This window comes from Colossoma macropomum, unplaced genomic scaffold (assembly GCF_904425465.1).
Source record: "Colossoma macropomum unplaced genomic scaffold, Colossoma_macropomum, whole genome shotgun sequence".
NCBI classification, from domain to species: domain Eukaryota; kingdom Metazoa; phylum Chordata; class Actinopteri; order Characiformes; family Serrasalmidae; genus Colossoma; species Colossoma macropomum.
Genome location: NW_023494789.1, coordinates 45,580,095 through 45,599,292, shown reverse-complemented (window position 1 = coordinate 45,599,292; position 19,198 = coordinate 45,580,095). Strand labels below are relative to the sequence as shown.

General features: G+C 38.2%; 2 protein-coding genes across 5 annotated transcripts; both read right to left on the bottom strand.

The window, feature by feature from the left end:
• Positions 1-3,861: 3,861 nt before the first annotated feature.
• phospho2 (phosphatase, orphan 2) lies at positions 3,862-6,162 on the bottom strand. Of its 3 annotated transcripts, none has more exons than XM_036571481.1 (2): positions 6,081-6,162; positions 3,862-4,886 (listed from the first exon to the last, which is right to left on the bottom strand). In XM_036571481.1, exon 2 carries the CDS (start codon positions 4,878-4,880, stop codon positions 4,155-4,157), a length of 726 nt encoding a protein of 241 aa, XP_036427374.1. In that variant the 5' UTR covers positions 4,881-4,886; positions 6,081-6,162; the 3' UTR covers positions 3,862-4,154. The 3 variants fall into 3 exon arrangements, with proteins under 3 accessions (XP_036427374.1, XP_036427375.1, XP_036427373.1); XM_036571482.1 differs by lacking the exon at positions 6,081-6,162 and adding an exon at positions 5,968-6,080; XM_036571480.1 differs by lacking the exon at positions 6,081-6,162 and adding an exon at positions 5,739-5,939.
• Positions 6,163-7,595: 1,433 nt separating this feature from the next.
• Positions 7,596-18,428, bottom strand: ppig (peptidylprolyl isomerase G (cyclophilin G)). Of its 2 annotated transcripts, none has more exons than XM_036571479.1 (13): positions 18,310-18,428; positions 17,247-17,311; positions 17,062-17,136; positions 16,825-16,932; positions 16,643-16,687; positions 15,669-15,756; positions 15,369-15,444; positions 15,041-15,180; positions 13,888-14,074; positions 12,768-12,992; positions 10,213-10,294; positions 9,924-10,075; positions 7,596-9,442 (listed from the first exon to the last, which is right to left on the bottom strand). In XM_036571479.1, the coding sequence occupies exons 5-13, from the start codon at positions 16,682-16,684 to the stop codon at positions 8,431-8,433; spliced, it is 2,004 nt and encodes a 667-aa protein (XP_036427372.1). In that variant the 5' UTR covers positions 16,685-16,687; positions 16,825-16,932; positions 17,062-17,136; positions 17,247-17,311; positions 18,310-18,428; the 3' UTR covers positions 7,596-8,430. The 2 variants fall into 2 exon arrangements, with proteins under 2 accessions (XP_036427372.1, XP_036427371.1); XM_036571478.1 differs by having other exon boundaries at positions 15,369-15,398.
• Positions 18,429-19,198: the final 770 nt, after the last annotated feature.

Genomic DNA, 19,198 nt, shown 5'->3' with positions numbered 1-19,198 from the left:
ATCATCCACACCACCAGATTCTACAGCAGCGGACTGATCTGATCTGATCTGATGGGGCAGTAAACTTCTGAAAACCATAACCTGGCAGGTTTTAACAGTCTGAAACATTAACAGAGAGCAAAATCTCGGGAGCTACAAAGTTAGTTTCATTTTTACGTGTATGGTTTCTTTCTTCAGTAGTTTTCGAATGATGGGGAAAAATGTTAATATGTGTAAATGATCATTATAAGATAGATAAGATAAGATAAGATAAGATAACCCTTTATTAGTGCCACAACAGGGAAATTCTCAGTGCTACAGCAGCAAAGGGACAGCAAGGCACTCAAGAAAAGTAAAGTAACAAGAAGAGAATTAACAAGCAGGTAATTAACCTAGTTAATAACTTAACAAGGTTTTTACAGTTTGTTACTTGTTACTATATATGTAAATACTAAATATAAAAAATAAGATCAAAATATAAACTCTATCCTTCACAAAAAATAACAATATAAAAAAATTATAAATAAATAAATAAAGGCAAAAATATTTGCACTGTAATGATATTTTACCTGAATTTCACATAGAGTATTGTGTGAGGAGTTAACAATATAAACATTAAGAATAGAAAAACAAAGAATCTTTACACTATAGAAATATTTTTAAAATATTACACATGGAGTATTGATTATATTGCACACAGGAAATGGTGATGAATTCACAGTTTATGTTCTGTAGGAGTGTGAGGTCTAATGGGGGGTGGAGGAGAGTTCTACTGGGAGCAGAGCTGGTTGTACAGTCTAACAGCAGCAGGAAGGACCTGTGATAGCCTCCTTTACACACTTGGGGTTGAGCAGCTTGTCACTGAATGAGCTGCCCAGTGCTGCCAGAGTCTCATGCATGGGTTGGGAGCTGTTCTCCAGCATGGATGTTAGTCTGGCTAAGGAGGATGCTCCTGTCTTATAAAATGCAGTGGAGAAATTGCATTAATACGCTGATGAACTGTGGCCATTTTATAGGGCTTTATTTACAAAATATGAAGTTAAGGACTAGGTAGCACAACACGCTTTGTCCAGGATTAAAAACTTGATGTGTTAATAAAGGAAAATGTAAAAAAAAAATCAGGGTACACTTTTTTGTCATGTGTTGTAACATTAGCATGCTGTTGAGGAGGAGGATGTTCCTGTCTCCCACCGCCTGCACTGGGTCTAGGGGGCTTCCCAGGACAGAGCTGGCCCTCTTAATGAGTCTGTCAAGTCTCTTTCTGCCCGCAGCTGAGATGCTGCTACCCCAGCAGACCACTGCATAAAAGATAGCTGATGCCACATCTGTGTTGAAGAAGGTCCTCAGGAGTGCCTCCTGCACTCCAATTGACCTCAGTCTCCTGAGCAGGTAGAATCTGCTCTGGCCTTTCTTATAAGTGCACTGTGTTTTCTGACCAGTCCAGTCTATTGTTGAGGTGAAAACCCAGGTACTTATAAGAGTCCACTCTCTCAATGTCCGTTACCTGGATGTTCACTGGTGGAGGGAGGTGACTGCGTCTGCGAAAATCATCACCATCACAGTCATTTGTGACTAAGACGATCAGCTCCCGCTTAGTTTTCATGTGAAATTAACGCCTTTTTAAACTCGTGGTACACGTTGATTTCTATGAACTGCTGAAACCAGTGAGAGCTGATTAGGGAGCGTCTACCATCATCAAAGCCTGAGCAGGACACACCAACATGAAACCTGATGGGCCAGTACAGCCTTTCAGCAGAGAGAACACACACGATGGCCAGTCAGAGTTTCCAGTTTGATTTGTGTTTACTGTTGATGAGAGGTCTCAAAATAAGATTGATCTTTTGACTTAGGCAAGAAAAACAACAGATTTTTAACAAATAAGGCTAATATGTTAGTCCCAGGAGAGAAGTATAGTTTTTAACTATATTGCATTTGATCCAATGTACTGGATCATTCTACATCAATTACTTGTTCCCTGTGTTTTAGTCTAAGAGCTTTTAGTCTCAGTGTACCTATTTATTTATTTATTCGTCATTTTTTTGTAATCTTTTTCCTGGGGAGCAAAGCATGATTATAAACTTCAGGGTTATGTAAGTAAATATACATGTCAAAACTCAAACAAATTATACTGTTATGCAAATTTGTCATCTTTATGTTTGAATTATATATATATATTATATTGCTCCACTTAGATTTGGCCATTTCGCTGTGAGGCAGTGAGGAAGTCACCTATAATCTATCATTTTTGTGTTTGGTGTGTTAAGTTCAATTCTTGCTAAAAAAGTCTTTTTTTCCTCATTTCTTTATTTAATTATGCATCTTTAATTAAAGACAAGTAACCCACAAGTAACAGAAGGTATCAGATTACATTAATATAGTAATGCTTTGGATTAGGTTACAATTACATTTCTTAACAAGTAACCAATAATCTGTAACAGAATACATTTTTAAGTAACCCTGCTTGTAGACATCATATCACCACCACTGTAAAGAAATCTAAATCTGTATCTCTATACAGCAAATAATTTTACATTAGATCACTCTGAAAGACTTTTATACTGCAACGATGGAATTACACAAAAATTTTGAAAAATCGGCGGCATTCCCCCTTAGTTCAGTACACAGGGTCTTTGTAGCCAGTCCAAGCTCAATAGATTAGGGGTTGCACATATTCCTTGTTAAATATTCTAGCAATATTCACCATTGTGATACTCAAGATCATAAAAAGCTCCCATATGCACTCCACTTCCTGTTTGTGAAATATTGTATAAAGCATATTGTACTCAGACTATGTGGCAATATAATTACAAGATGGGTACGCTGCCCTTTCTGTGAGGTAGCTTTTACAAGCATTAGATCTTTTGGACGCCTGGTTCCCATCACCACTGTAGTGGATTATTCTGACTAAACAAGTTTCCCTAGAATGGAGCATTTCACAGTAAACCACTCTGAATCATTTTGTTTACATTTCAATAATTTAATTATGCAGAAATTGAGTTTTCCCTTTAAAATAAACTCTTAGCAAATCACAATTCAGTTGTACAATATGTCAAAAGCTGGTCAGTATATGCAAAAACCATACATTAAAATGTATTTTTATGTAACATTTCCACCTCCTCAGTAACACAATAGTGAATGAAATTATAATTCAGCTACAGTATTTTAATGTCAAAGAGTGCAATAGTGTAATTAATACACTTACATTACCAGAACAATGGACAATGGACAATGGACAACACAAACTACTTTTAACATACTGGCTTCATTTATGCAGTCACACAGATGTTAATGAACATCATTATACTTGTTCACTGAGTTTATCAACAGATTTATCCCTGAGATTACCACTCACTGACAAACTCAGTCAACAGACACAAACAGTAGATACTGTTTTTAAAAAATGACATATTGATTCTTGCATTGTATGATCAAAATGCCCCATAAATACTGATAAACACAGTACAAATTAGTGCTGATAGCAGTTGATCAAAGGAACCCACAACGTGGTTACATGTCACTCAATGGAAGGAAGTACAGAACTATTAGAAATACTGTTATCACTTTCCACTGACATCAATTTCAATATCATATAGCCAAGCAGTTCTTCTCAAACAATCCAGGCTAGTTGGGAAAACAATGTAAAAAAAAGGTCTATGAAATAAAACTCGAGCCTATGTTTTATGGAACAATTTCACATATTACCCTTTTATTAGCTTAACTGACCCATTCATGCCTGGAGAAGCTTTTCACAATGTTGACAAATAATGCTACTGTAGCTATGCTTCTAATTTGGACAATTTTGTTGTAGCTAACCAAAATTAGGCTAGTTAGAAACAACACTTCCTCAACAGCATGCTAATGTTACAACACATGACAAAAAAGTGTACCCTGATTTTTTTTTTTACATTTTCCTTTATTAACACATCAAGTCTTTAATCCTGGACAAAGCGTGTTGTGCTACCTAGTCCTTATCTTCATATTTTGTAAATAAAGCCCTATAAAATGGCCCTGGTTCAACAGTGTATTAATGCAATTTCTTCACTGCATTTTATATATATATATATATATATACACACATACATACATACATACACACACACACATTTTATATATTGTAAACGTTACATTTCTTTTAAACTGTCATAGATCCTTCACCACCTAATTAAAAGGTCAGATTACTGCTGGATGAGGTCAAGCAACTGGTGCTGAATTTCACTTCCACTGCTCCAGGGTGCAATTTGGGGCTTAAGTGCATTATTCTCACGTCTGGCCTTGGACAGCAGTTTTTCAAGTGTGTAACCTTTACGTGGCATCACTAGATCATTCTCTTCCAAAACCTTTATAGGACAAAAATCATTCCCTCCATCTCCAACATAACATATGGCCTGGTAGTGGACACCAGAGTTGGCTTGACTTTCTCTGAAGTCACTCAAAACTTTCTGTTTGCACAGGTTAACTGGACAGTTCTCACACTGGTGTGAATGGAAGCACTGAACTCCTATGTAACCACCATTATCAATGCTAGCAGGATTTGTAAACACACTGTCAACAGCACCCTTCACTCCATGCACCTCTAAAATCCAGTCTATAAAGAGTGTGTTGGAATCAGAGACTATAATGCAGTCTATATCGTGCTTGTTTTGCGAAATGAAAGTCAGCAGCTCTACCATTCCATCTGTGAAGGGAATCGTTTCCAGAACTGATCTGATTGTGTCCGGGTAGATGGACTGGTCTCTGAGGTAAGACAAAACTCGGCCCATGTACTCCGTCCAGCGTCCTTTTTCATAGGAGGCCTTCAGCCAGGCAGGCAAACTCTGCTCTGGAGCACAGCGGACCACCCATGTGTCGCTGTTATCGTCCACCAGAGTGTGATCGAAGTCGAACACAACTAATGTCTTCATCTTGGCCTGGAAACACATTCGACAAATCCAGTAAATCAGATCTGCTTTATATTTAAATACCTATAGACTTGTTATAATAAAGCCATTGTCATTAGGAGTTTTTTAATTCTTCCTAATACTAACTAAAGTAAATGGAGCTCTGCATATATATTATATATATGCACACACATACACACACAGTCTTACTAGGCTCAATGATGTTGAAGTTAGCTCCTTATTCGGTAAAATAAAGGGAGTGTCCACATTCGCATATTTGCTGTGCAATTTCCACCTTTGACAGACTCAGAGAGACTAATAATGGAGATACACTAGTAAAGGAATTGAGAATGTGCACGGTTTGTCATACCATTATGAATATATAGAATATGACTATAAGGTAATAAAATATTTAATTCTGCAGATATAGGATGTTTCTTCAATTCATTTCTACTGTATAATTTTATTACAAGTAGCTCATTCGTAAAGTTGCTTTTAATCCTTTAATCATTTTTACGTCATTTGAACTGTACAAATGTCATGATTTTTCCTGAATCTGGCGAATGTTGGTAGAGTTCAGGCTACACGGAAGGAAATTAGGACACTCGTTGAACCTATTATAGTAAAGGCATAACTTGCAGGCAGTCAATGCTCAATAACTATATTCAGGTAGCTACTGCTTTTAGACACCTCTGCTACAAAATACGCCGTATCTCCATGATTCAGTAATGCTAACATATCGACTTTTCACTGTGATTTTAGAAACATGGACTCCCAGGAGCTGGATGACCTGGTGCCCGACAGCGCAGAGGACAAAGGTTGAAAAAAAGGATCGATTAGGGTTTTGGTAAATCAGCGATACCCAGTGATACGCATCCTTACCAACATTCAGGCGTCTAAACTACCCCACTTATCGTACGTGGCCCCCTCTCGTCTCTCTACACACAGGAAAGAAACCATGTTCTCCGGTAAAGGCGGATAACAGACAGGTGCTCTACTTTGTTATAGGGAAAATCAAATTTATTACATGAAACCGTGACCATTTCTCCCTTCTGAGACTAACCAGGACGGTAGCTAGCAAACTGTCAACAGAAACCATCAAAACACTTACCGATCAGCGTTTAAACGTAAAATAAAAAAAATAAAAAAAACACTGACTAGAGAACATCTATCAAAAAGGTAACTTATGTAGCTAGTAAAGCATTCAGAAACACAACTGCTCACCAGTTCAGAAGTACAGAAACCTTCTTCTCTGAAAAACAAACCGGCAGGTTGAATATAAATTAAACACGTCTACTGCCCCCTACAGAAAGGATGCGGCATTGCTGAAATTAGAAGGTAGCTCAACTCAACAGGAAAAAACACACTTATATATATTGTAGTATTAATTAAACGCGTATCTAAATCTGAGTTTTAAAGAAACAAAACGTGCCTTCTCTTCTTGTGCCCGGCCCATTGGAAAAAAAATAAGTAGCTAGCCTCGCCATCTCGAGCTGGTTAAACCGGTTGACCAGCATGCCATGATTTTGTAGGAATTTTGGTCTACAAACTTTATTATCAGTTTTCGGTGTTGTTTCCAAAAATCGTGCCACAGTTAATATTTGGGGGAAAAAACTGTACTCGGATTTTATACCTGTTGAAACGCTAAGTCTTGTTCAGTAGTAGGAGTATTAACACAAACCTCACATTCAGGGTCACGTTACACGAGCTGTTGTGTGCGTTCATTTCCTTATTTCTATTTTTCTTAATTTGTAACTTGACCGCAAGAATTAGCTAGGCATCTAGGCGGACCATAGCAACACTGACAATGATACAATTACGAGATCATTAATTATTAAATTATTAATGAAATAATTTTTGTTTTCGTGCATCGTTTTACCAGAAGACAAGCTGTAATTGGATGATTATCGATGAGATCTGTGGTCCGGAAACTGCAGCCTCCTGTTCTGCAGGAACTTAAGAGTAGTGGGGATTTTATTCCAGTACATATGTCATGTCCGTAGTTTTTACAAGTCTGCCAAGTAATAATTCCAGAGGGAGTTTCCTTCTACAGCACTATTCGAGCTAGATTAGTTTTACCAGAGGTGGATAATTTCCTAAAGTAGTCCAGATCAAAACGTCACACACAATATTAGATTAGAAAAGAAAAAAAACTTCCATTTCAAAGCAGACAGAATAGCGTTAGGCTAGGACAAATGAATGACAAATGCCCAACAGGGCGGAAAACACTGCCGTGTCAGAAGCACCTTGAGATATTTATCCGATTTCATTCTCATTAGCCCATCTCCAAAAAGTTTTAGATTGCGGCAGTCTGGTTTTGAACTGGTTTTTGAAGCATAAATCAAGAGCTCCATTTTTGTAATTCGCTTTCTCTCCCAGCTGCCACAAAAACAGCGATTACAAATTTGTGTCATTACATCACCTTGATGTCGATTCAAACAGGACTCTTAATTTGTCAGTGGACCTGTTAACGCCAGATGAGCAGAACTGAGAGGCAAACACACAGGCCTACGTAAGATAAGGAACAGAAGGATTTATTCATTACCGCACAAAGCTCAGCGATCCTGATTCAATTAGTTTTGTTCGCGTTTTTTTCCTCTGGCTGCAATTTTGTGAGCCTTAAATCTCGAGTCCGAGTCGTGACTAGAGTGGACAGGTGAATCGTCCTTTTCGAACAGTCATTTCCAAAAATAAAAAGGAACACATGACCGTAAAAGAAAATGACAGTTTACAAGACAATTTCCTATTTCAGAATCAGTTTTAATTCCCAAGTTTGACTGAACTGACACTTGCATCAGGATGTTATTACAAACATAAAACCCATATAAAACTCCAAAATACAGATTCCCACCCATTATCTCTCCCTACAGATTAAGAACCACACAGCTAAAGACAGCAACGTGGGGAAAGGCAAAAACATTAACCATTTTCTCTGAGTAAAAATTTTGCAACCAAACATTAATTCTATTTCAAAAACAGGCAAAGAAAATAGATTGTGCAGGGGAGGAAAAAGGCCTGCGTCACAACATGGTGGAGGGAAGAACAAAGGGAAAGAACAAGAGAGAGAAAAGAACTACACAAAATTTCCTGATCAAGGACCATCAGAAATTTGCAGTCTTTTTGCTTCCAGTTCAACTAAATCTGTGTGCACAAGTCAATATAAAAGGAAGAGTGTAAATGCAAAGCAGAAACATTCTTGTTCATAAATGTTCTTATGGGGCAGCTGATCAATGTTGAATGAGGACAGGGGTGTTCTAAAATCATACGCCAACATTTTTCAATCTAATCTGCTGCATCTGTAGCATACAGTCAATTACTACTTACAATTTCCTTGTATTTCGAAAAAGAACAGAAAATTTGTTGACTACAAATCAAAAGGCAGCTGCTAAACCAACTGCCCACTGGCTGCCATCACTGGTGTTCTGAGAGCAGATGTTTTCTGTTCTTTTTTTTTTTTAAGCACAAGTAAATGAGGTGAAATTATTTTCTGTAGTAATTGATCATATTGTACAAATATGACACACAATAGCTTGAAAAACGGAGGAGTACTTCTTTCAGCGAGTGAACAGGGAGGTTAGTCGCTGTCACTGGAGCTTGAGTCCTTTTTCTGATTCCTGTGATGATTTCTGTCTCTCCTGGGGCTGCGTGATTTGTCTTTAGCCTTTTCTCTGGATTTGGGGCTTTTGCTCCTTGTCCTTTTCTTACGTTTATCTCTGTCGCTGTCCGAGTCGCTGCTCTTGCTGCTCATTCTTCTCCGTCGCTTCTGTTTGTCGTCACTCTGCTGGTCACTCCTGTCTTTGCTTCTGTGTTTATGGCCGGAACGGTCTTTAGAGCTTCTGTCTCTCCCTCTGGTCTCTTTGCTCTTGCTTTCTTCATTATTCTTCCTTTTCTCCCTGTCCTCTCCTTCTCTCCGCCGCTCTCTGCCCCTTTCTCTCTCTCTACTTTTCGATTTCCTTGACTTTCTGTCTCGGCTGCTGCTGCTTTGTCGTCTGTCCCTGTCTCGTCGGTCTCGGTCACGTGACCCTCTCTGGCCACGCCCCCTTGACCTGGACCTCTGTTTGACATCACGATCACGCTCTCTTTCTCGGCTTCGTGATTTTTCACGGTGATCTTCTCTGCTGTTAGCTTTCTTACCATCTTCCTTATGTTTTTCTTTCTCCTTTCCATCACTTTCAGTCTGTTTTGTCCTCTCTTTGCTTTTGCTCTTCTCACGTTCTTTCCCTTTTTTCTCCTTCTCTTTAGCATCTTTCTCCTTGTCTTTTCGGTCTTTGCTACCTGACCGGCCCTTTCCATCATCCATTTTGCTGCGTTTGTGTTCCCGCTCTCCTTTCCTCTCTTTGCTTTTGCTGCGACTATGCCCCTTTCTCTTTTCTGTTTCTCCATCTGTCTTTTTCCGTCCGTCTCTCTCTCTGCTTCTCGAGCGATGCCTGCCACTCTTCCTCTCTCGACCTTTAGAGAGACTCCTTGATTTGTTTCGCTTGCTCTCCTTCTTCTCTCTCTCAGAATTTTTCTTCTCTCGCTCTATGTCGGGTTTTTCTTTTTCCATGGGCTCTGCAGTGTCTGTCTTTTCTTGTGACATGTCACCTCTGTAATACATGAATAATTTAAAATGATTTTAAAATACTGTAAACATTAAACTTATTCTTGCAAAAATCAATATAGCCCACAGTGTCAGAAAGCCATTAACTTTTACAATTTGATTACAGTTCTACAGGAAATTACTTAACAGGAAATCTCAAATTTCACCATGATTCAGTTAAATTATTTTTGTGCGATTCAGAATTTGAGAAAGTTTTCAGACTGGAGAAACCATTTACACAATACTGAAATACACAAGAATAATACCATTTTTTAAAACTTTTTAAAGCTACAATTGTTATTGAGCAGATGTTTTATAGGATATAATCAGTTATAATTATCAACACAGGGGAGGATTACCTTCAAATATATAAATAATGATGCACTGCTCTATTTTCACACCCCTAGTGTCCACACTTGTTTGAACTGTTGAATTTTACTTTCAGCATGCACATCTCCCCAGAGGTTTAGGTATTTTTCCAGCCTTACTTGTCTCCTTTTATCCAGCGGTCCTGGGTGGCCTGTGTGTTCGGTGTGGCCTTCTGTGTTCTTTGCATTTCCTGTCTCCAGTGTGGGGGGGTTTCACTGCGGCGAAATCTGTCCCACGATCGAGATCGAGACCGGGATGGAGTCCGGTAACGCTACACAAAAACAAACAAAAAAAACAAACCATCATTTACTCAATTAAGCATATTCACACTGTGCTCATAAAATGAGCAAAGAATAGTGTAAGAACAGAATTATACTGAGGACAGACACACAGGCATGTTTCTCTCACCCTGGGTCCTCTTCCTTTAATTCTTCGCCCTGATCTGGTCATCACCAGTCGTGTGCGATTCGGTCTCGAGTTCGTCATGGGTCTGAAACACAAGAAGTTAAACCCACAGATTTACTAAGAGCTACCCATGATCTAAAACTTCTCTGTTGCAGCAGCCACATGATCCGCATTACAAAAAGGTAAAACTTAAGACACAAAGTTTGTTTTCTAAAATCTGAACCAGAGTTAAGGTTTTTGTGCTGCATCTTTTTCCATTTGTTTCACTGAGTTTCACAGTGCAATGACTGAAGTGGCCAAATTAGATACATGGGTGTCTGGTCAGAACTTTGTATGGGATACACAAGCTCTGTTAGTTTCACATTGAAGCCAAAAAAACAAAAAACAAACAAACAAAACAAAACAAACAAACATCTGTCCATCACTGTGTAAAATCCAGATCCTTCCCTCACATATATTTTTGATACTTGATTTCTACATCTTTATGATTATTAACCCAATTAATTAATTTAACCAATCAAGTTAAATCAAAGTGAAATGCATTGCTTTGCTATTTTATTGCTTGTCTGCAGTGATCAGCAGCTACTTGTGCTGCAAGAACAATATGAGCATCTCTTAAGAGTCAACTGTTAGAACAAGCAGAATTATGCAGATGGTACAGCATATACTGTCATAAACACTGTCTGGTGTGAACCATTGTAAACATGTTTCCACCAGCAGCAAACTGAAACAGAGTTCACCTGGAAACAGACCCATGATTTTGGATTGGTCTGTACTAGGGCTGGGCGATAAAACAATAATTATCGCGGTATGACTTTCCTCGATAGAAATAAGAAATGTTCGCTACAACAGAGCATTCTCACACTCCACATTCTAGCGACAGCCCTGGTGGCGTTTTCTACTGCAAGTCGCCACAAGAGGGCGCACTTCCAAGTTTTTTGACGAAGTGAATAAGGAGTGAAATGTCACCAAAAATATACTTTAGCAACGTCTGAAACGTGGCGATATACAAATTCCCTGTTGGAAGCGGAGCTTCCTGTGACCCAGTGTGAGTGACAAGATAAGTGGCGTAACTGTACAAGTCCTAGAGCGAACTCACCTCTTTTCTAACATCCTTACAAGCTTTAGTAGCATTAAGTCACGCCTGCTCCTCACAACTACAGTGCTGTTACAGCGCTCAAACAGTCATATTTTAGTGTTAGTGCATTCCCAATCAACGGAAGTGAAAGAGCACTAGACTGAAACTAGTACAGAAATCCAGATGTCTGTTAGCTGGTGTTTGAATACTGTGATATACTGTGATATGGATGTGGTAGGAGTGATGGCAGTATGGCGGTGTGATCCATCATTGACGTACCGAGCCAGCTAATGTTTGCTGTTTGTGTATTAAGCTGACATTGCTGAGAAACTAAAAACAGTTTAGCAATCGTCACCAGATAGAATTTTTTTAGCTCTCTTAAATTATGAATATTACAAAAATTGCAGCCATGCTTTTCCAGCTGGTAAAAATAGCTAACCAGAAACTTTCTCCCACTATCCCATTTGTGAAATGTTCCACCGTTTGGCAAGTGTTTGCCACAGCAATTAACCACTCAGGAGCCAAAATCAGACTTCAAACTTGAAAGAAAGATTTGACAAATCATTTGACAAATCACGATACGTACCAATATCAACTGATATGAATTTTTTTTAATCATGATAATATTTTTGGCCATATTGCCCAGCACTAGTCTGTATCAAACAAGGTAGGTGTGAAAGTTGTCAAAGAAAACTTGCCAGGGACATCTGCATGACATATACAAATACTAATTGAGCTTCCAGTGAAATAAAGCAAACCCAATTCCAAAAAATAGCTCAGACAGCTAAAAGCCAAATAAAAACAGAAAGCAGTTATTTATAAATCTATTTCATCTGTATTGGAACAAAAATAAAATAAAATAATCCATAAATATCCTGTCTTTTTTTAGCTTATCTTTTCAAATTCATTGTGCTTTTTTGTGAACATATGCTTATTCTTAAATTGACACCTGCACCTAAAAATTCCAAAGCAGAATAGGGACAATTTGAGACAGCAATATTGTGAAAAATGTAAAAAAAATTGTAAAACGGGCAATGATGCTTGGTTTTTAAAGGAGCACCCAAGAAAGATCTAGTCTTTTATGAGCATAGATGGGTTGAGGCTCATTACTTTGCCAAAAATGCACAAAAAAAAAAACCCCAAAAAAAACAACAAATGAGCAGTTTAAAAACAACGTCCTTCAGCGAGGGACCTTTGATCTCTCAGAATTAATAAACCAGCATGCTTCTGTGATGGATATCACCAGATGGGCTTCAGAAATACTTTGACAAAACGCTGTTGAAACACTGCTCAACACTGCGTCCACAAATACAAGTTAAGACTGTACTATGCACAGTGAAAACCATATCCTCCTAGGCAAAATCACTCATTAAGGTACAGCAATAATGGATTGTGTGACCGTAGTTAATGGTGTAATGCCAAAAAAATAAATAAATAAAATAAATATTTTAAAAGCAAAAGTCAAGTCACAACACCTAACCTGTCTCGGTCCCTGTCTCTTTCCCGTTCTCTTTGCCTCTCTTTTCCAGAATCCTCTTTGTGTTTTTCCTTTTCTTGCTCCTCTTTGGGCTGCTGCTGCTGCTGCTGCTGCTGGGGACTACGTCGCATAAGGAAGCGATTCTCTGGAATGGGCGGGACTTCCTCTGGACGGATGGAGGAAACAGGCTGTTGAGGCTCTGCCTCCTCTACCTCTTCATTATCAGAACTAAGAAGGAAAAACAGAAAACGGGGAAAAAGTGAGTTAATTAGTACGTCAGGAATCACTTAATACCAAATCAGAAACCACATTAAAATTATGTATATCATTGCTGACAGGCCCCCCCGGCTTTTCTTTGTTCCCTTTTACACTATAAAAAAAAACGCTAGCTGCCTTTTAAATTGTGTCAACTTTTAATTAATAACAAATTAATAAAAATGAATCTATGTTCACATGAAGTTTTTTTAAAAACCTATAAAGCTCTGTTTTAGCGATAAGTGGTCCTATGATAGCAACTATACAAAGACCCCGTTTACACATGGTCACTTCATGTGACTAGTATCTAATGTGTATCCTAATAAGACTTCAGCTACATACTTTTACAATTGGTAATCAAATGTGTCTCCAGTTGGTCAATTCAATGCTTTGAGGGACGGAATAACAACTATCAATTATTTATCCGTTCAGCACCCAGCCACTTTTACTGTTGCTGTCTTTGGCTTTCCTCTATATTTGCTCCAGGTTCTTTATCTTCCGTTGACACTGCAACCATGTTCTCAAGCCATGGTTACTCTAAGGTCATCTGCAGTTTGTTTTGCACAGCAATGCCTGTGCATTGTCTGGTCCCCAACCATGTGCGTCCTCCATGAGTATTTTCCTTCTACACACATGTACGAGTTACGATTATCCTGGGAGGGGTTTGGGTTGTTGAATGTGTCTTGGGGAGACGGCGGCACTCATATCCATCTCCAAGGATATGTATCCATTTTACATGTGTCTTGGGTGCATTTACACTTGCATTTTTATGTGGCTTGGCCTTATCCAAATATAATTCTGATACTCGAGATGCATGAAATGACCAGGTGTAAAGGCGGAGTCAAAGATGCATAGATCACATACGAACCCCTTCTCCTTTTTCTTCTTGTGTTTCTGTTCCTTCTTTTTCTTCTTTTGCTCCTTCTTACGTTTCTTCTTCTGCTTCTTTTCCTCCTTGTCTGTCTCTTCAGATTCAGATGAGGATTCTGAGGAGGAAGATGAATCGTCGCTGCTCTCGCTAGATGACTGCTGTTTCTTTTTCTTCTCTTTCTTAGCTAATACACCCAAAAGAAAAAAAAACAGGACTTCGTAAGGGCACACAGACACATTCTTTTAGAATCAATTTCATAAGGAATGTGTTTGGATACATGACCATTTGTACTACTGAACAGAATAGTCTAGTCCAGGATTCTTCAAATCCTGTTCTGGGGAGCCAGTGTACAGCACAGTCTGGTGATTTCCTGCTCCGACACACATTACTCTTTTGTTAATTACCAGGTTTAGTAGCTGTGGGTGAGCAGGGAGATCACCAAACTGTGGACATGAACTTAAGCACACTAGTCTTGTTTGTTAAAATTGGAGATTGCACCAATCTGATACTCATCTAGTGTATCTGCTCTGATACCCAGATATCAGAGGATTAAAAACACAAACTCCAGTCTTATGTGGTAACAAGTCTAGCCTGAAATATCTGGTAGAAGAACATATCATGAAGTAAAGTCAGACAAAGCTACAGACACAAACAGCAAAAAAAGTTTAAATTGGCATTGCAGTAAGCTTTCTAACTTCCAAGAAAAATCTAAAAATAGCTCTACTATTAACTGTAATAACTTCCAGGCTTTGCTCTTGTTAATTATATTGATGTTGACTTAAAAATATTCCAGGTACATCTATGTTCTTAATAACAACTTCAATAAATAATCAAGGGTTCATGTGAAAACATCTTTATCTGAAAATTCCTTTACACATAAAACTTTTGTCCAAAAGTTTTCAATGGGTTTTTTAGTGGCAAAACAAGTCATTGTCTTGTTTTTCTGTAAGCCATTTTATGAGCACAAAAGATGATGTGGATAAAGCATTACCAAAAAAAAACAAAAAAAAACAAAAAGAAAAACACATGTAAAGATCCAAGTAAATCTTTACATCTTTAAATACTCATCTTAACCAAAACACATACAAAGCTTAAAAGATACAAAAACAAAACAAAACAAAACAAAAAAACAAAAACAAAACTAAAGCACCTTTGGATTTGGGGATGAGCTCTCCACAGTTGAGCACCTTGACTTCTGCGTAGGGTCGGCTGCTGGTGTCTGTCTTCTGGGCCTCAATCGTCCGGATCACGTCCTGGCCTGAGATCACCTGACCAAACACCACATGAATTCTGGAAAGATGGAGATGAGAAGTTATTTTAAAGCACTGTAAGCAGGCCTGGTACATATTCCACAAAAAATTGTTATAACTAGGCTAATATGTGGTGCACAACATGCATTAAAGAACTTACAGACAAATCTACACTGCTATGTAATCCATTACACTTAGATTTGCTCATACACACAGACAATCCCTTACCCGTCGAGATGAGGAGCAGGTTTTGTAGTTCTATGGTCAGGGACACAAAACAGTGAGGCAGAATGTAAATACAAATCTAACAAACACAAAAACAGTGATTAATGCACATATACAGCTCATTCACAGCATGATCATAAGCAATTCACAATGGCCATACACTTGTAGAGCTCATTCAACATTCTACATAATAAATTTAAAAAGCAAACATAACTTAGAGCATTTTTAACCAATATGTGAAGTGAAGTCAGAAGGCAGTATAAATACTCATAAGAGTGGCCCGTTACTCAACTCCTGACTCACATAAAAAACTGTGAGCCATTGGTGTCTTTGCCTCTGTTCGCCATAGACAGCAGGAACTCCTTATTATGTTTGACAGAGAAGCTCTCGTCTAGGAAACAAGAGAGACAATATTAGAAAATAATCATCTTAAAGCTAATATGTTTAACTTTTAAGCAGGTGCTGTTCTGGTCCTGCAATTTACAAATTGTACATGTGAAGAAGGGGTGGGCAATATGGCAAAGATACAATTTCACAGTATTTTTTTTAGAGGGCTCCGATACATTGAAATAGAAGTGGACAATATGGCAAAAATGATACTTTAAGCTTTCATGACACGTTACAATATATTTTTGTAAATTTGAGAAAACAGTGCTGACATAAAAAAAATACAATCAAAAACTATGAATACAATGACTTGTATTCCATATTTTACATACTATGCTTCACTAAATCCAATAAAACAGAGCAAACTGTGCTCTTTGTGATCAAATACGCAGTTGGGAAGCGTTTTTAAGTACTGACGATATCCATGGTACACTGAGAATAACACATTGTGACAAACAGTAATGGTCACTCATCACAATAAGTATTGTCATATTGCCCAACTACATGTTGAAACACATCAGAAAAAACATTGGTGTTACACTTAAGTATTTAATCTAAAACTATAAGTATTTTTCTTCCGTGTTTCCCTTCCAACACATTACTACACCCTGTTAAGCAAGCCCGATTAATCTATCTGGGGCCCCCAGCATCGCTGGAAATCAAACTCATTATTTCCCAATAACAGAAATAGCTCTGTTTAATTCTTTTTCATGAAACACAGTTCTGTCGATATTCACTACTGCAATGCCAACTCATAAAAGCACAATTTAGATGATACTGTAATATCATACTGGCCAATCCTTACACAAAGCATTTTTGGGAAATCAGAAGATAAGTGAACATTAGAATATTAAGAAAATGTCTTCAAAAGTGATTAATTAAACCTGTACCTTCGAAGAAGCCTCCATATATGGATTCACCTCCTCTGCCATTTCCTAAAGGAGAAACATTTATATCTTTAATTATATAGCAGCAACAGCATTCTAATTTTTATAGACAAGCGTACAATACAGAGTAATATTTCATGTAAACTGATAAGTCTACAGCGCAGAGTTTACAATGTACACAGTACCTTCACTAAAGTCTCCTCCTTGTATCATAAAGTCCTTCACTATCCTGTGGAACAGACATCCCTTGTAGTGCAAAGGTTTTTGGGTAGTTTTGCCAATCCCCTTTTCACCTTAAAAAACAAGAAATAGTGCTGTTTTTACATTGTTGATTCAAAGTTGCTCTGAATGTATATCAAATTATAAAAATCACAAAATTTGCAAAATTGGTTAAATGTATGCAAAATGCATTGCTAACTAACCTGTACAGAGACAGCGGAAGTTTTCACACGTCTTGGGACATACATCCGAGAAAAGCTCAAAGACCACTCGTCCAGCTTTAAATAAAATAAAATAATAAATAAATAAATATAATACAAGGCAATGTGAACTCCTTCAAAGTTAGTAATTTATCTTCCCTGCTTTCTATTAGTATGTGCATTCTTACCAAGTGTATTGCTGATACCAATGTCAAAGAAGCAGCGAGGACGCTGCACCTTCACCCCCATAGTTCTGATAAACACAAACGAATGACAGTTAGTTAGCAATTCTAAATCAAGTACATTCACAACAAAGCCTTGTATGGTCCATCAAGCAAATTCAGGCAATTAATTCTGCTTTATCTATATTTCCTTGCCAAACCAACAATAAATTGGTCATTCCAATTTTTAAGTTAGTTGTGTTTTGTGAAACACAACACAGAAACAACTAGAAATGCACTGATGTGAATTGTAAGCTCATGCCAATATCTAATATTTTTCTCGTACATATGTTGAGTGCAAGACAAACATTTCTAAAATGCAGAACTTGTGACTAGAACCACCTTAATTACCATTAGAGATGTGAGAATTATTTGTAGAGTTTCAAATGTATTAAAATGAATAAAATTCAGATGTTTTAACGCAGAAGCCCAGCATCACTTAAACATTAAGCTCTTCCAGAATATAATAAATACACCAACAAATAGCAATGTAAAATGCCTGTGTTCAGATTTCCGAGACAAATTCTGTCACTGTAAGGTTATGTTAGTTCCTAGTTGGCGGACTAATAAACGTATTCCAGGTGATCGTAGCTTAAATCGCGTTGCACGCTGCTAATTGTATTTTTTAAGTGAGTTAACTACGTGAGCTATTAGATAAAACAGAAAACAAAGCAGCTGCTTCACTCTCAGTGAGTTCACGTTGTTCCATTCAATTTCACTCGCAGCTTCCACACACGCTTGGCTCACCAGCTAATCCCTGACAAAACACCACTTTATACTGACGCCTGTTCTTTCTGCTCGCCGAGTGCTGAGTAAATATATACCACAAGACACATTCTTCTAGTGTTTCTGAACTGAAACACTCGGTAAAGATAATTACAGAGATGTTAGTCTTGCGCTAGTGCTAGTGCTAATGCTAACCGAGCAAGTTCCTCCGCCGAGGCCTTCGTTTGGCCAAAAATGAAACTAAAACTCACACACATTTTCACTGACGACAAAGAGGTGTTTGGAAATCAGGATTCGCACTTACCAGCGTTTAACCAGTGGCTGGAGCTGAAATAAAAAGAGCAAATATATAAAACGCAGTAAAACTGCAGAATGGAAACTGGCTCGGCTTTAGCGCGGCTTTCAGAAGATGGCGCTCTGAAGGGCGGCGGTGCATTGTGGGTAATAAACCCCCGCCCCCTCCAGCACGAGAGCGCTAGTGATGATCGTTCCGGCTCACATCAATCGGCTCTTTCGCCAAAGCAGCTTTTCATTCTGTAGCATTGCCAGTTTTTTGTTCTCAAAATGAACCAAGTTAACGATCTTATATATCATTTAATTTTCAATAAACCTTAGTCTGGCTTCTAATAAACTAACTCCCAACACTTGCATTATGTTGGCTCTTCAAAAACAGAATAAGTCAGACGTTGGTAAGTTTCACTGGATGAATTTTGGGAGGCAGGATTGATCATCGTCATCAGCCAGTTATCAAACAGCAAAGGCGGGTAGAGTTTTAAAAAGAAGCACCAACGAGGCACACAAAGGATTACATGAAACCCTCACGAGCAAAACCAAAGGTGTTAATAATAAGGGGAGGAAAAAAAGCATCTTAAATGCGAGCTGGCTCCCAACAACCACCTAAAAGAGACAACTCGTTGAAACGACACACTAGAGCGCGCGGAGAGAGCGCGAGAGGCGGCGTGACGGAGCTGAGAGCTGATAGTTTCAGACGTCGGAAAGCTCACAGACAGCAGTTACCATGCAGTGGAAAAGCGGCTTTTGTAAAAATGTAATCAGCTTGTTTTCAAATTTTGTAAGAAAAAAGAAAAGAAATAGAAATACAAGGTTTTATTCCGACAGCGACATAACTGGAAAAGTAGCTGGTGCTGCTAACCACAAATGGGCAAGGCCTGGCTACTTTCACAGCTCCATAT

What these genes read in the sequence shown, in the direction of transcription:
- ppig (XM_036571478.1), bottom strand. Translation starts at nt 17,307, where the DNA reads ATGGGGGTGAAGGTGCAGCGTCCTCGCTGCTTCTTTGACATTGGTATC. An exon ending in TGGTATCAGCAATACACTTG is followed by an intron (nt 17,137 to 17,246) that starts GTAAGAATGCAC and finishes TTTTATTTAAAG; the next exon opens with CTGGACGAGTGGTCTTTGAG. An exon ending in TTAAAGGAAGAGGACCCAGG is followed by an intron (nt 10,076 to 10,212) that starts GTGAGAGAAACA and finishes GTTTTTGTGTAG; the next exon opens with CGTTACCGGACTCCATCCCG.